This window comes from Carlito syrichta, unplaced genomic scaffold (genome assembly GCF_000164805.1).
Source record: "Carlito syrichta isolate Samal-C Ts95f unplaced genomic scaffold, Tarsius_syrichta-2.0.1 Scaffold305536, whole genome shotgun sequence".
Classification (NCBI taxonomy): Eukaryota; Metazoa; Chordata; class Mammalia; order Primates; family Tarsiidae; genus Carlito; species Carlito syrichta.
In genome coordinates this window covers 434723-448794 of record NW_007249632.1, presented here as the reverse complement: position 1 = coordinate 448794, position 14072 = coordinate 434723, and the positions used below count along the sequence as shown (strand labels likewise).

At 38.6% G+C, this 14072-nt stretch overlaps 1 protein-coding gene across 1 annotated transcript in view; it reads right to left on the bottom strand.

Moving 5' to 3' along the window:
* Window positions 1-5165: 5165 nt before the first annotated feature.
* ASPH (aspartate beta-hydroxylase) overlaps window positions 5166-14072 on the bottom strand; it is a 207459-nt gene continuing 198552 nt past the window's right edge. The window contains exon 26 of the mRNA XM_008061710.2: window positions 5166-5866. Within this exon, the coding sequence (XP_008059901.2) occupies window positions 5716-5866 (151 nt within the window). The 3' untranslated portion in view covers window positions 5166-5715. The remainder of the gene's footprint in view (window positions 5867-14072) is intronic.

Here is a 14072-nt window from a genome sequence, read left to right as displayed (position 1 = left end):
GATACAGATTACTATCAGCAAAGAGGTGCATAGGGTGGAGTCCAGGAGGGATCAACTGCAAGCTTCCAGTTTTCCTTCCAGTAGAGTCACATGGACAGAATTTAATTCTCTCAGTAGTGATATGTGGCAGCATCTGTGTCTTTGTGTCCAAGGTTTTAGCTGTGGGGGTGGGGTGTCAGTTATAGGCATGCAGTGACTTTGTAACTGACCTTAGCTACTCAGTGTTCAGCCTCTCCTCACATCACTTCCCCCCAAAAGTCAAACTGATACAGAGTGACCTAACCCCCTAGCATGTAAAAATAAGCCTTCACCAAAAATCACACTGTTAGTACAAACTACCTGGCATGGCCCAAAGCTTCAGATATACAATGTTGTTATTTATTTATTTTTGAGTTGGAGTCTCACTCTTGGCCGGGGCTGGAGTGCAGCGGCCCGCTCAAGGCCACCGCAGCCTCCACCGGCTGGACTTAGACTTCCAAGTAGCTGAGACTAGTTTTTGTAATTTATTGTAGAGATGAGGGCTCACCAAGTTGCCCAGGCTGGTCTCGAACCCTTGGGCTCAGGCAATCCTCTCGTTTCAGCCTCCCAAAGTGCAGGGATTACAGGCTGAGCCACCGCACCCCGCCTACAATGTTGTTTTTATCAGGCAGGCTATTCCAAGGGCTCAGTTTTGAAGACTTTTGGAATGTGTAGAATTTCAGCAACCCAGGTCTACTGAGTTAAATATATACTGCACATATATGTACATTTTGCTTATTCAAACAATCTAGTCATTTTCTTAAGGTTTTGAATAACTTCTGTTTAGTATGTAAACATGTATTAAATAACTTCTGTGTGCCTAGCTTTCTTATAACTTTTTCTCTGTAAACTAGAAAATAATGTCAGTTTCAATTCAAGTTAAAAATTTAGAAAAAAACTGTTACTTCTCTAACATAAAAGAACATATCAGAAACTAAAGATCACTACCACTATTGCAATAGTGGTGGCAAGAGTGCTCCATAAGTTTTAACTAGAATTCCATTCAAAATTTTATGAACGTTATTTATTTTATTATTTATCAGCAACAGTGGGAAGTAGGTAATATTTCTATCGTACAGGTGATAGAATAAAGGTCTAGAGAGTTTCAAGAACTCCTCCACGCTTTCTAGCCAATAAGGGGTAGTCTAACACCTGATTCCAAAGCTCAGGGTATTAATGTCATACATGATAGCTTCTGATGACCCTGAGAAATAAAGAAAATGGCCAGGCTCAGTGGCTTAGCCTCTAATCCCAGCATTTTGGGAGGCCAAGGTGAGCGGATTGCCTGAGCCCATGGGTTCGAGACCCACCTGGGCAACTTGCTGAGACCTCATCTCTACAATAAGTCAAAAAAATTAGCCAGGTGTGGTGGCATGCGCCTGTAGTTCCAGTTACTTGGAAGGCTGAGGTGGAAGGATTGCTGGAGCCCAGCAGGTGGAGGCTGCAGTGACCGGGAGTGGCCACTGCACTCCAGTCTGGGTGACAGAGTGAGACTCCAACTCAAAAAAAAAGAAAAAAAAAGTATGCTTCAGCATTAAAAATTCAACATCTGGAAATCCACAGAATGTTTAGTTATCAGGACACGTGACTAGAATACGTGTGTCCCTTCTACCAAGAGATTACTTCAAGGAAGATTTCAAGACTTCAAAGATTCCAAGACTTCATAATACCTCTCTTGATAGAAATGTGGTATAGCAAACATAAGAAAGAAAAACAGAGACATAAAAGGGGGAAAAATACATAGTTATTTTGAGTGTTTTTAATAAATGAGGGACTCTAAATGTCCCCAGAGATTCCAAAATTGTTACCATGAATTGTTGGTAATTGTGTCTTTTCCTCTCTCCTCTTGTTAGATCTCAGTCTGTGGTAGAAGCTGGGACCCTGAAACATGAGGACAAAGGAGAGAATGAGAACACTCAGCCACTCCTGGCTCTGGACTGAATCCTGAGTTGCCCCAATGCTCCCGCACGCTGGCCTTCAGTGGTATCAGCCACCCAGGAAGCACGTGTGCAATGGACCCACACAGACGCGTGTGTTCCAGTAGACATGAAGTCCTCCACTCCTGACCCCCAGCAATGACTGTCACCAGCCATCGGTCTGAGCAGCCAAAGTTGGACAAAGACTTGAGAGAGGCTTTTTTTTCAGTGAGGGGACTGGAGGATGATGCAAGGCATTTATGTAAAAAAGATTCTCCCTTTCTCCATATTTATGGTATCAAATGAATTGAAGAAGTGAAAAACTAAATTCGGTGCACACACTGCATTAGGACAAGGATTTTTCTGAGGTATTACACAGGGACCCTCTCCCGTTTTTGAAAATTAAGTGCATTTCCAAGTAAATACATCCGAGTTAAACTGTGCAGGCACAATTGTCAAGTTTAATGTAGTACAAAGCCCTGAAAAAAGAGTATCTCCAGTAATTTCCATCCTTATTGAATTATTTTCCTTGACCTCATCACCAGCATCAAATTGTTCAGCCTAAGAGCATGTTCTCGTAGGTCTGGCTGTTTGCAGAATTTGCTTATTTTGATATCCTGCAAAAATGATTTTGACATAGCATCTTTTGTCAGGCCACCAGCTGCCTCTCATGAGTTGACTTTAAAAGCAGACAAGTGCAATTTGAAATATGATGATTTCATCTTAGCAATGTGTGTTCCTACAGGCAGCCCAAGAACCCATGAGTACAGTGTGTGTCTGCAGAAAGGAGACATCTCCATTGAAAACACATGTCAGTGATTAATGAATCTATTCAAGTTGCCTCACTTGGGTCACTACAGCAGAGAAAAGTGCTACCAAACCATTTAACTCCTCCCCCTCCCCCATACCCCTCCTGCAACCGTTAAAGGTATGGAGGAAGAGCATGACTGTTGCTGAGAGGGTAAATATTCAACAAACAGAAAGGCCCATAAGGATGGCTAAATATGCAAGTACTGAAACTAGAGAAGACCAGAAATGCAGGATGAAATGCCAAAGATCATTTTATTTCTTTATCTATTTATTCTCCTTAGAGATGGAGTCCCCAGCTACCTATTCAAAATAAATCAGATATAAAATAAACAGATATCATAGCATATGATATCCTCATTTGTGCCATGTTTCCCAAGACTAGTGCATATTTTTAGATATCTCTTATGTGCCCAGCCATCTGCATGACATGGGCATTTATTAGTGTGACCAGTTGGTGCTCAATATAAAAAATATATATTAGTTGATAATGGGTAGTAAAATGTGATAAATACATTTCAAGATATTTGGGAGGAGTAATTTGTTAGTTGAATAATTCAAAGGAAAGAAGTGATTCAACTGGCCATGATCATTTCTGGTAGATATTTTACTAATCTTAATCACTTATTACACCTCTTTTTCAATGACTCTAATGCTTTAATTTTTTCCCTAATGGTAGAAAATAATAACGGAAGTAATTTTTATGTTTTACCCTTGGAGAAATAAAATTGAGACAGAATTAAAAATATTTCTCAAACAATTATATCACAGTATAAGAAAAACCATTTCATTTTGTGTAGACATTTCAAATCACAAAATAATAACACTGAAATAATTCCACCAATGTAGCAGCTGAAACACTTTTCTTATGTACTAAGACATAGGTAAGAAAAATAAAGAATTAAAGTGAATTATAAAATCAATTTTATTGCTTGGGTTTATAAAATAGTTGTGGGAAACAAGTATTTATGTTATTGGAGTCAATTATTGCCACTTTGCAACAGTAATAATACTTCTAGCTTTTCAATTGGCAATATTTAGAGTTTTACTGTAGTGACCCTATTTTAAATACCATACTATATTTATGAATTTAAGAATTAGTTTTTACTCTATTCCACACTTTCATTACATGACTGTAAGATGATGGTTCAACAATGACAACTTAGACTTTGAATTTCTTTATGTGTATGCAATATACATACAAGAACCAAATTCAGTAAGAGACACGGATGTTACTACATGAGCTTTGAACTGTATTGCCCTTGTCAGTCATTTCCTCTGTTCAATAAACACTGAAGGACACAAATACCTTTTTATTTTTCAAGAGTTTGCCTTTTCTTCTGGATATTGGTAGTTAACTTTGGTACTTTTCTCCCATATCCCTTTATCTCTGATTTAGTGGGATTTTTGAACATTGGCAAAACAGAAGGAATAGAACCAATACTTTGCAATTGAGGTCAAACAAGAAGAGCTACTTTCAATTTTGAAGAATTGTTTATTAAATGAGATAAAGAAAGCCCCCTCCTTTGTTCTTAGATAGAAAAGAAAACGCACTTTTTTTCTGTGAGTGAAATTTGGTGACCTGTATGACATTTTTGTAGCATTCTTGTCATACTGGCTTAGAATTGAGTGCATAAATGTCATTCCATTCTTATAGCTAACATTTCTAGTTAGCTTTTATTTAGTAAATACAAATTTAATTTATTAACATTTAACTAAATTAATGACTCGATCATCTTTGGAATAAGTAGGCAAGGCCATTTTTCAACTGCTATTTCTATGTCATGGGTATTATTAAGACTAAAATATAGATAACAATTTCAATTCCAAAGTGATGTTTAGTGGTAGAAGTTTCTCAAGCCAGAGAAATTAAAGAGTCTTCCAAACTTTTTCAAAGAAAAAAGCAATCTCAACCTCCTACACCCTGGACAAAGATCCTAGCATTCTTAGTGAGCTTCCACTTACCATCCTTAATAATTCTACGGAATTGTGATGAAAATCATTTCAAGGACCAAAAGGCTGTCTTCCTGTCACTCACATGAGTCTACCATAGGCAGACACTCTGAATTCCCAGGCCCAGTCTCATAGATGGCAAAGAAATCAGGAGCCAGACTCCCTAGTAACCACCTAATTCTGAGAGAAAATTTTTACTTCCATAAATTTTACATCCCCCCCCCACAAGCCCTAATACTTGGCATTAACAAATTTACATGTGGCATTTTTATAACTTAATATAAGATGCTTTCACGCCCTTTTTCAGTGTAAGAAATAAGATTTTGAAAGACAGAAATAAGATTTTGACAATATACCACCACCATTAGCATAGTGAGGGGAGAAATTAAGATACTGGATCTCAATGAAATTAAAAAAACAAACAGACTCAAGGGTAGAGACCACAGATGTTGGCATAATGACATCTTTTTTTGTATTGGGAAAATAAAATTGCTTTTTACATGAGTGTTTTACTGAAAGAAACATTACCATTAAACAGCTAGAAGTAAAGCATTTATACAGCTTATCATTAAAATCAACAGAAAAGTAGTGGTAATACATGATGACAAAATAGTCTAGTTACCCTAGAAAAAGTATAACTGCATAGAAAAATTACAAACTAAAGCAATTCATTCACAGTTTCTATACATGTTCTCATTGTACACTGATTTAGGTCTATTCTATGTGGAAAACATATCTTTGGTTGTCAAAATAGAAGCTCTCAAATGTTCACCTTAAATACAGGCATAAGACCAAGTGCTGTCGTGGGATGAAACACAGCAGGGTATTTTCTAAATGAATGGCAGTGAGGAAAAAATTCCCTTTAGTGTCTTCTAACCTTAGGAGGAGGCTGAGAATTTTTTAGGCTGCAAGTCAAGGGAATGAAAAGCCTTGGTGTTTGAACTTCTATCCTCACACCCAAGGGCATGAAAGCAGAAAAGCAGCCTCTCTCCAGGGTATCTCAATGTTGCATGAATTCCTGCTAAATTGCGGGAAGACTGCGTCTCTGCTGGGGTGTCAGCTCCGGATGCCACACATCCACGATGAATATCAGCCGGAAAGACGAGGCATCCTGCCACACCTCGTGCTCAAAGGAGTCATCGAAGATGAGCACTTTGCCTTCCTCCCAGGTCCTGCAACAGAAAAGACATGGATTCCATTCCTGAGTACAGCTTTTGGTGGCTCAGATGCCTGAGGACCAATTCCTGTCCTTGTGCAGGAAGTGCTTTTTATGATAACCTTTGGGATGTAACAAGATAATCAGACCACTGAGCCCATATTTATTCTTCCCTTGATGGTTCAAGAAAGAATTTCAGGACTCTTATTATGGACATCAATTTCCATTGCTCAGCACTGAAGATGTACAAAGAGCAGGGGACTGGTGATGGAGGTATACTGATCTTATTATATGCCCTGGATCCAACCCTAAGAGAGACTTGTTTAGTCAGGCAGGCACTCAAATGCATGCCCTGGTGACTCCTACATAGGATGACTTCTCAGTCAATGACTCCACAGCTCTCCAGAGACAGGTGTAGACCGATGGGCAGCCACTGGGTCTCAGGCATCTTTATGCCTCTTAGGACACCTGACGACGTCTGTACATCTCCAAACAATCCGTCGTTTCAGCTCATTCCACTTGCTCCAGTTCCATTTTATGGAAGAAAGGAATCTTTACTTAAACCCAGTGACCAGAAAGCAGATAACTAAACTAGGGCTTTTTTTTTTTTTTTTTTTTTTTTTACTAGCTAGTATTCCGGCTGAGGAAAATGGGCAGATTGGGAATAAATTTTGTTTATATTTTTAGCATCATCTGCTATGCAAGTGGGTTACCCATGGCATATTTTAAATCCATGCTGCAAAACACCCTTTAAAGCCTCCAGCTCTACCTCATAAGAGAGCTGCATAGGGGCCAAAATTTAAATATAGTGTTAGTTTAAACAAAGCAATCAAGAGAGAGATATGCAGAAGGCAGTTACATGATGCTTTTCAAATCCAAAGAAAGTTAAGAAACTATACCAATGCTTTTTTCTTTTTAAAGTAGATATCAATAGTCAATATATTAAATGCTATGGTTTTAAAATAAAACTTTTACTAGGAAATTTTATTTAGACACTAAAATTCCACTTAAGCATTTGAAACTTTACATACCAAATTAGCAAATAATTACAATTAAAGCATGGGAAATGCTAGCTTGATTTCAAGTTTCTGTATAATCATAAAGACATTTTCCTTGGGAAAATTATTAGTGTCTTTTTATGTTCTATACTATATGATTAATCCACACAATTGAGTAATATTGCATATCACAGAGCTTCTCGACCTCAGCACTACTGACATCTGGGCCAGATTATTCTCTGTTGTGGGGCTGTTCCTTGCACTGTAAGATGTTTGGCAGCATCCCTGGCCTCCACCAACTAGATGGCAGTAACACCCTCCATATTAGTTGTGACAACCAGAACTGTCTATAGTCATCACCAAATGTTCAGGTGTGGATGAGAGGTCAAAATCATCCCAGTGGAAAATAAGTGACATATGCAATAAATCTGATGAGAAAATTTCCAAGTTATTTAAACTACCCAATAAAGTAATAAATATTTGAAAGTTAAAAGCTCATTGAAGTTGAGATATAAACCTCTGTATCTGCTGCCCACCCTCTAATCCCTCAACCTTTGTGAGCTGTCTCAAACCGCTAGCCCACCTAGCCTAATATCTTGGATCCAATAAACATGTCTTGCTTGGCTCTTTGATATAATTCCTCTGAAGGTTTAAAGAGTCACATGAGAGTTCCATCCAAGGGTAGCAAAGGACAGAAATCTATGGACTCAGGAGCAAATGACAGAATATAATTACCATACACAAACTCAACTTGAAAAGAAAGACAGAGCCAAGAAATGAAAGGGATACCTGACAAGAAAAATAGGTGAAATGACCAATAACTTATACAGTTAGGCAGTCATTTTCTGGGTCTTAGTGTTGTCAGTGGGATTAAGCAATGTCAGTGGCTGCCACAGACAAGCCTATTATACAGGCAGAAAGGCGGAGGGCAGGGGGGAGGAAGGGGGATGGGCACTTGAAAGGAAATGCAGTACACTCAAGTTCATAGCACACTATTCCCAACGGCAGCAGCCCAAGTACACATTAAGGGATAAATAGATAAACAAAATGTAGTGTTTGCATACCATGGAATATTATTCAACCTTAAAAAAAAATTCTTTCATATGCTACAACATGGAGGAACCCTGAGGACATTATGTTGAGTGAAATAAGCCAGACACAAAAAGATAATATATGTTTCCACTCAAGTGAGGTTCTGGAGTAGGCAAATTTATAGAGCCGGAAAGTAGAATAGTGGTTGCCGGGGTCTCAGGAGGAGGATGGGAATGAGGAGTTATTGTTTAATGGGTATAGTCTCAGTTTTGCAGGATGAAAACAGTTTTGAAGATGGATGTACAATGCAAATGCACTTAATGCAACTAAACTTACACTTAAAAATAGATAAGGTAAATTTTATGTCATGTGTATTTTATCACAATTAAATAAGATTTTTTAAAAAGAGAAAGGCAAAAGCAAGCATGTGGTAGAGGAGAAAGAGGGAGAACAGCAGTATAGCATATGTTAACATTCTAGTCTTTGAAGGGAGGCCCCTCGTCTCTGGCATTTGTTACTTATGAGACCCTGGATGCATAAATTTAGCATACTCGCGTTTTTTGTATCTTTACTTGCAAAGTTAATGTGAGGATTAGCATATGATTGGCACATAGTGATATTCAATTAATGATAGAGATTATAAAACAGAGAAGGAAGAAATATATATATAAAAGAAAGAAAAGATAAAACACAGGTGAAATGTTAGGAAGTGGTATGCAATCAGAAATTTCACTAGGTGCGATGGCTCATGCCTGTAATTCCAGAATTTTGGGAGATCATGGTAGGAGGATTACTTGAGCCCAGGAGTCCAAGATCAGCCTGGGCAACATAGTGAGACCTCCTCTCTACACAAAAGAAAAGAAAAGAAAATTAGCTGGGTGCAGTAGCACATGACAGTAGTCCCAGGTATCTGGGAGGCTGAGGTAGAATTCCTAAGTCTAGGAGGTCAAGACTGTGGTGAGCCATGATGTTCATTCTACTGCAGCCTTGATGATAGATTGAGACTCTGACTCAAAAAAAATTTCCCTTGGCATCACTCCTTATGAAATCTGTCTTCATTTGAGAAAACTTCTAAGGGAGGGGTGAAATATCAAAAATTAATAGAAAATCTGTGAAATATACTTTGCACAGCAATAGCAAGAGATTACCAATGTTTTTGAGTGGCAGAGAATCTGGAAGCTACTTAAAATACCGGTAGTAAATAAAACAACTAAATAGAAAATGCTAGGCTTCACAAAATGACATTTTTCACTAATTTCTGATAGGCTTAACAAAGTTGATAGTTTAGAAATGTTTTATGGGTGAAAAATCTTAAGTATTCCATTCATTAACTTAAATTCCCTGTGAACTGGAAAAAAGTTGTTAGCTCTGGAGCACACTGGTCACTCATGGGACACCAGTGCCTACAAGAGTGGGACATAAGAATCACAGGCTTGTGGCTATTCAGACACATTAAAACAATTATGGATATAGTAACAAGTCATTCACTAAGCAATATTTAAAACAAGAAATCTGGGAGGTACCCCAAGGGTTGTTAAGTGCGTTTTTTTTTTTTTTTTAAGATCATAAAACTCCATGGAGAAGTGTGTCCTGTTAGGCTTATGTTTGCCCTTATATCTTCTTTCAGACATTTTCCCAGAAAATAGTAAATATACTAAGTTACATAACGTCAATTATTTAATGTGGATTCCTTCTAAATACTTTTAAAAATATGCTTTTCCATCAGTTGTCAGAGATGTAATGACTAAGAGTGCAGTCACAAATAAAATACAGGAAGAAAGAGAACAATACAACCTCATTCTAGCCACTTCCAGACAGAAGCGAACCTGGGGTTAAACTGGAGACAGATCACCTGCCTGGGAAAGGATGAGTATTTTACACAACAAAAAGAGACAGACCATAAAGATGTCAAAGGTCTTAAGTTCTCTTCTGAAAGAAAACCAAAGACTCTCATTAGAATGCAAAGAAATAGTTTCAGGCTACTTGCTTTGTGAGCAAAGATCCATCTAATATAATTAAGTTACACTTGAATCATGACATGGAAACAGCCCTCGGGAGAAAAGGTCTTCAGAGTTGTCTTTGAGAGAGGTCTTTCTGATGGTGCCGCCACTTCCCTTGCCCCAGGACTCAGAGAAGGTGGACTGGGGGTGGGCGTTGCTCTCCATTCCTGGTCAGCAGCCAGGCTCACTGTTAGAATTTCTTAACACCATTGAGAAGAAAGCCTCCCCCTGATTTGCCAAAAGATACAAGAATGTCTGGTCACAAGATAAAGCAAAATTACATAATTCTTCCCTTTTTCAAATTATTATAATTAATGGCAATGACATAACAGTGCCAGTGCATACTTAATAACTATAATTTGGTCATAGAATTATCATCAATATTAATAAGGCTAAGTAATAATGCTAGGTGCTGACAGTCTTCCACCTAAAAATTTTATAGCTATTAGCTCAGCCATCTTTGCTAAAATGTTCAAAGGTTGTCATTTTCAGACAAAGGATTCATATGGACACAGGTTCTGATGCCTGGAATAATACTGTGATTGCGTGGTAGAAGCAGAAAATCATTACTGATCAACACTTTAGCTCAAGATCATGGTCCTAGGGGACATTCTTAGCGTCTGTAGATGCCATGCTGAGGTGGCCTACACTGCATGAAACAGAATGACTGGAATACAAAAAAGGATGAAAGAGCTCAGGAATAAGGATATCTATGGAAATTCTCCAGTTCTGACTCCACTGGAAACCTTGGCATGGCACATACTGAAAGTGAAATGTAGAGCTGCATTATCATCATTTTCTCTTCTCCCCCCTCCCAACGCTCACAGACAGCTTCTGACTTCCTCTTCTGGTCACCAGTAGTAGACGGGTCTGTAACACAGATGAGGTTGCTGAAGGAAGAAGAAAAAAAAGAGGAAGAGGGACAGCAAAATTCATAGGGTTACAGAGACAGGATCTATGCCTTCCTCCCCACCGTATCTCTGGTTCTAGGGTGGGGCATGGAAATATTTGAGGAGAGGGGAGATTCTCAGCTGCACCCTTGTCCTATCTCCCTTCCTCAGGGGCCCTCCCAGTCCCAGGCCCATACCATTCCCTCACCAGCCCTGGCATCATACATTTTCAAGTTCCCATTTGACCGCTTTTATAACTCCTTAAAGCCCCCATCCTTATGCCTGTCAGAACACACACTCCTGGTTGCAAGAACCACCTGCAATGTGGTAAGAGTGCTTGGTCTCACTCCTTGGAACATAAAGAACAGAAGTCCTCATTTCTAGAGCAATCAGGCAGGAGGATAATAAAAGTTCAAATATACTGAGGGCATGCACCGTACTTTGTAAATACAATTATGAGCGCCTTCATATGAAGTACTTTAATACTCAAAACCACACAAAGACAAACCTTTACTCTTCCTATTTTACAGATAAGGAAATTGAAGTTTAGTGAGGTTATGTACGTTATCTAAAGTTACATTTAGGAAAAGGGAAAGCCAGAATTTGAACCCAGGTCACGTGACTTCAGCTTTCATTATCTGCTTTTATGAAGATACATAATGTTAAAATTTGAAGTAAAAACATGGAATGCATTTGTCTCATAGAAACATTCTTATACATAGTCACTGGCCTTAGAGCCCTATTAATAAGAATTGTTAGTTAAAAAGCTTTTGGTGGCTGACCTAAGAGCCGCCACATCATTTACCATTGCCAGGGAAAAATGGATCCCAGCTTCCCAACAATCAGTTCCACAAACAAATGTTTGGAACACTATCCATTTTCAATCTGGGGACTGCCATTCCCTGTGGAGGAGTAGACATGTACGTGTGCACGTCTAGGTATATATCTGTGTGTAGGAATAGCCATAAACACACCACTGTGTCAGACAGAACAGTGGTCAAGACACCTTATAGATGTGTTTCATTTAAAACGCTGCTCTAATGAAAGAATAAAGAGAATACAATGTTATTATCCAATAACAAACAAACCTTCCAGAAAACATCCTATCTAGTTAAAAAAAAACCAGACTGTCCTTTTTTTTGTATAGTCCCATATGGGCAGGCTTCTGTGGTGACCTGTGAATAAGGTCACATTACAATGCAGATGGAAGATGGGTAAATATCTTGTGGAACAGAAGATCTATGATTTCAGTGAAAGCAGCAAAAAAAGATGGGAGAAGGGGTGAAATTATTTGCTTCTAAGTGATTTGGTAATTCACAGCTTCCATTATGTGATTAAAAAATTTTAAGACTTACTCGATCTTCTAGGACACCTTATGAAAACAAAACACAACAAACGTTTTCTAAGAACAATTCATGATAGATTAATAAAAATTAAGTCTCTCTCTTACTGTTAATATTATATCATGACTTTCACATACTCTCCTAATTGGAACATTGAGAGATTAATGAAAATATATGTTATAAAATACTTGAGGTATGTGGAGAAAGGTCATTATTTCTACAGCAATAAAGAAAGGGATTAAATGACTGATTGGCAATTCATTTCTTCAGTCTGTTACTAAGTGACACTAATGCCAATGTGTGCTTTCCTGATGACCTATCAGCCTTGCTCAACATTTCAGGCTAGCAATCTGCAGGCAGTAATGTCGAGTCTGCAGGAGAGCTTCAAGGTCACCATTTCATTTTCTTAGCACGGCTCCAGCATATTTTAGAAGACCCTGCTGGAGATTCAGAAAAATGAATTTCTCTCTGGAGTCACCCAAAGCTCACAAAACTCAGCTACACCATGAAGGTAATAATTAATTCCGACTTGCCAAGGGCATTGTTTATCCACGGACTCAAGTTTACTCAGCTCTGGATCAAAATTTTGAATGAGTTCATCTTACAGACCTTACCGCATGGCTCACCCGAGGTGACACAAACAAAAGACTGAGAAAGGGAGAATTCTCAGCTACTTTCTCTACATGTTATCCTGTTGTCTGGAAATGGAAGCCAGCATTCAAAGTGATCACTTTATAAGTACAGCAGAACTCTAATTTTGTAAACAACAACAGCAGCCACCGAGGAGCTCAAGCAAGTCTGTGGGTTGTACCTAGAAGCACAGACTTTTACGCCAGAATGCTTGGGACCAAACCCGGGTTCTAAAGTTGTAGTGGGCTGAATGTTCACTACAAAAATGAAGATATATCCACCTAGAACCTGTGATTGTAACCTGATTTGGAGAAAGGGTCTTTGCAGATGTAATTAAGTTAAAGATTTCGAGATGAGATCATCCTGGATTAGGGTGGGTCCTAAATCTAGTGACAAGTGTCCTTATAAAAGAAGAGGAGAAGACAAAGAGGAAGTGGTGTGAGTACAGAGGTAGAGATTGGAGTGATGTGTCTATAAACCAAGAGCATCAAGGATTGCCGGCAGCCACCAGAAGCTAAGACAGAGAAACAAATTCTCCCTCAGAGCCTCCAGAAAGAACCAACCTTGTCAACACCTTGACTTTAGACTGTGACCTCCAGAACTGTGAGAGAATGGATTTCTGTTGTTTTAAATCATTTGGTTTGTGGTAATTTGTTATGGCAGTCCTAGGACATTTATACGAATATCTACCTTGGGTACATTGTTTATCATCTTTATACCTCTTTCTCCTCAGTTATAGAAATTTTAACAATACTAATTACATAGGATTTCTGTGAGGGTTAATAAATTAAAATAGGTAGAGTGCTTAGAACTGCTTGGTACACAGGCTGGGCACAATGGCTCACGACTGTAATTCCAGCACTTTAGGAGGCCCAGACGGGAGGATCACTTGAGGCCAGGAATTTGAGACTAGCTTGAGTAACAAAGCATGATACCATCTCTACCAAAAAAAAAACAAAAACAAAAAAAACCAGAAAAATTAGCCGGGCATAGTGGTGCACACCTGTAGTCCCAGTGACTTGGGAGGCTGAGGCAGGAGGATTGCTTGAGCCCAGGAACTTGCGGCTGTGGTGAGTTGTGATTGTGCCACTGCACTCCAGCCTGAGTAACAGAGTGAAACCCAGTCTCAAACAGCAACAAAATAAACAAACAAAAAGAACTGCTTGGCACAGTTATATTTTTGAAACTATATATATTATTACTATCACCATCATCATAATTATGAATATACATATATAGGCACTGAGAAGCATCTGGGCAATAGCTCTTGGTATTGAGATAAAAAATACCCTTTACTGTGCTTCTCTGTGTTACACAAATTGTGTGCAA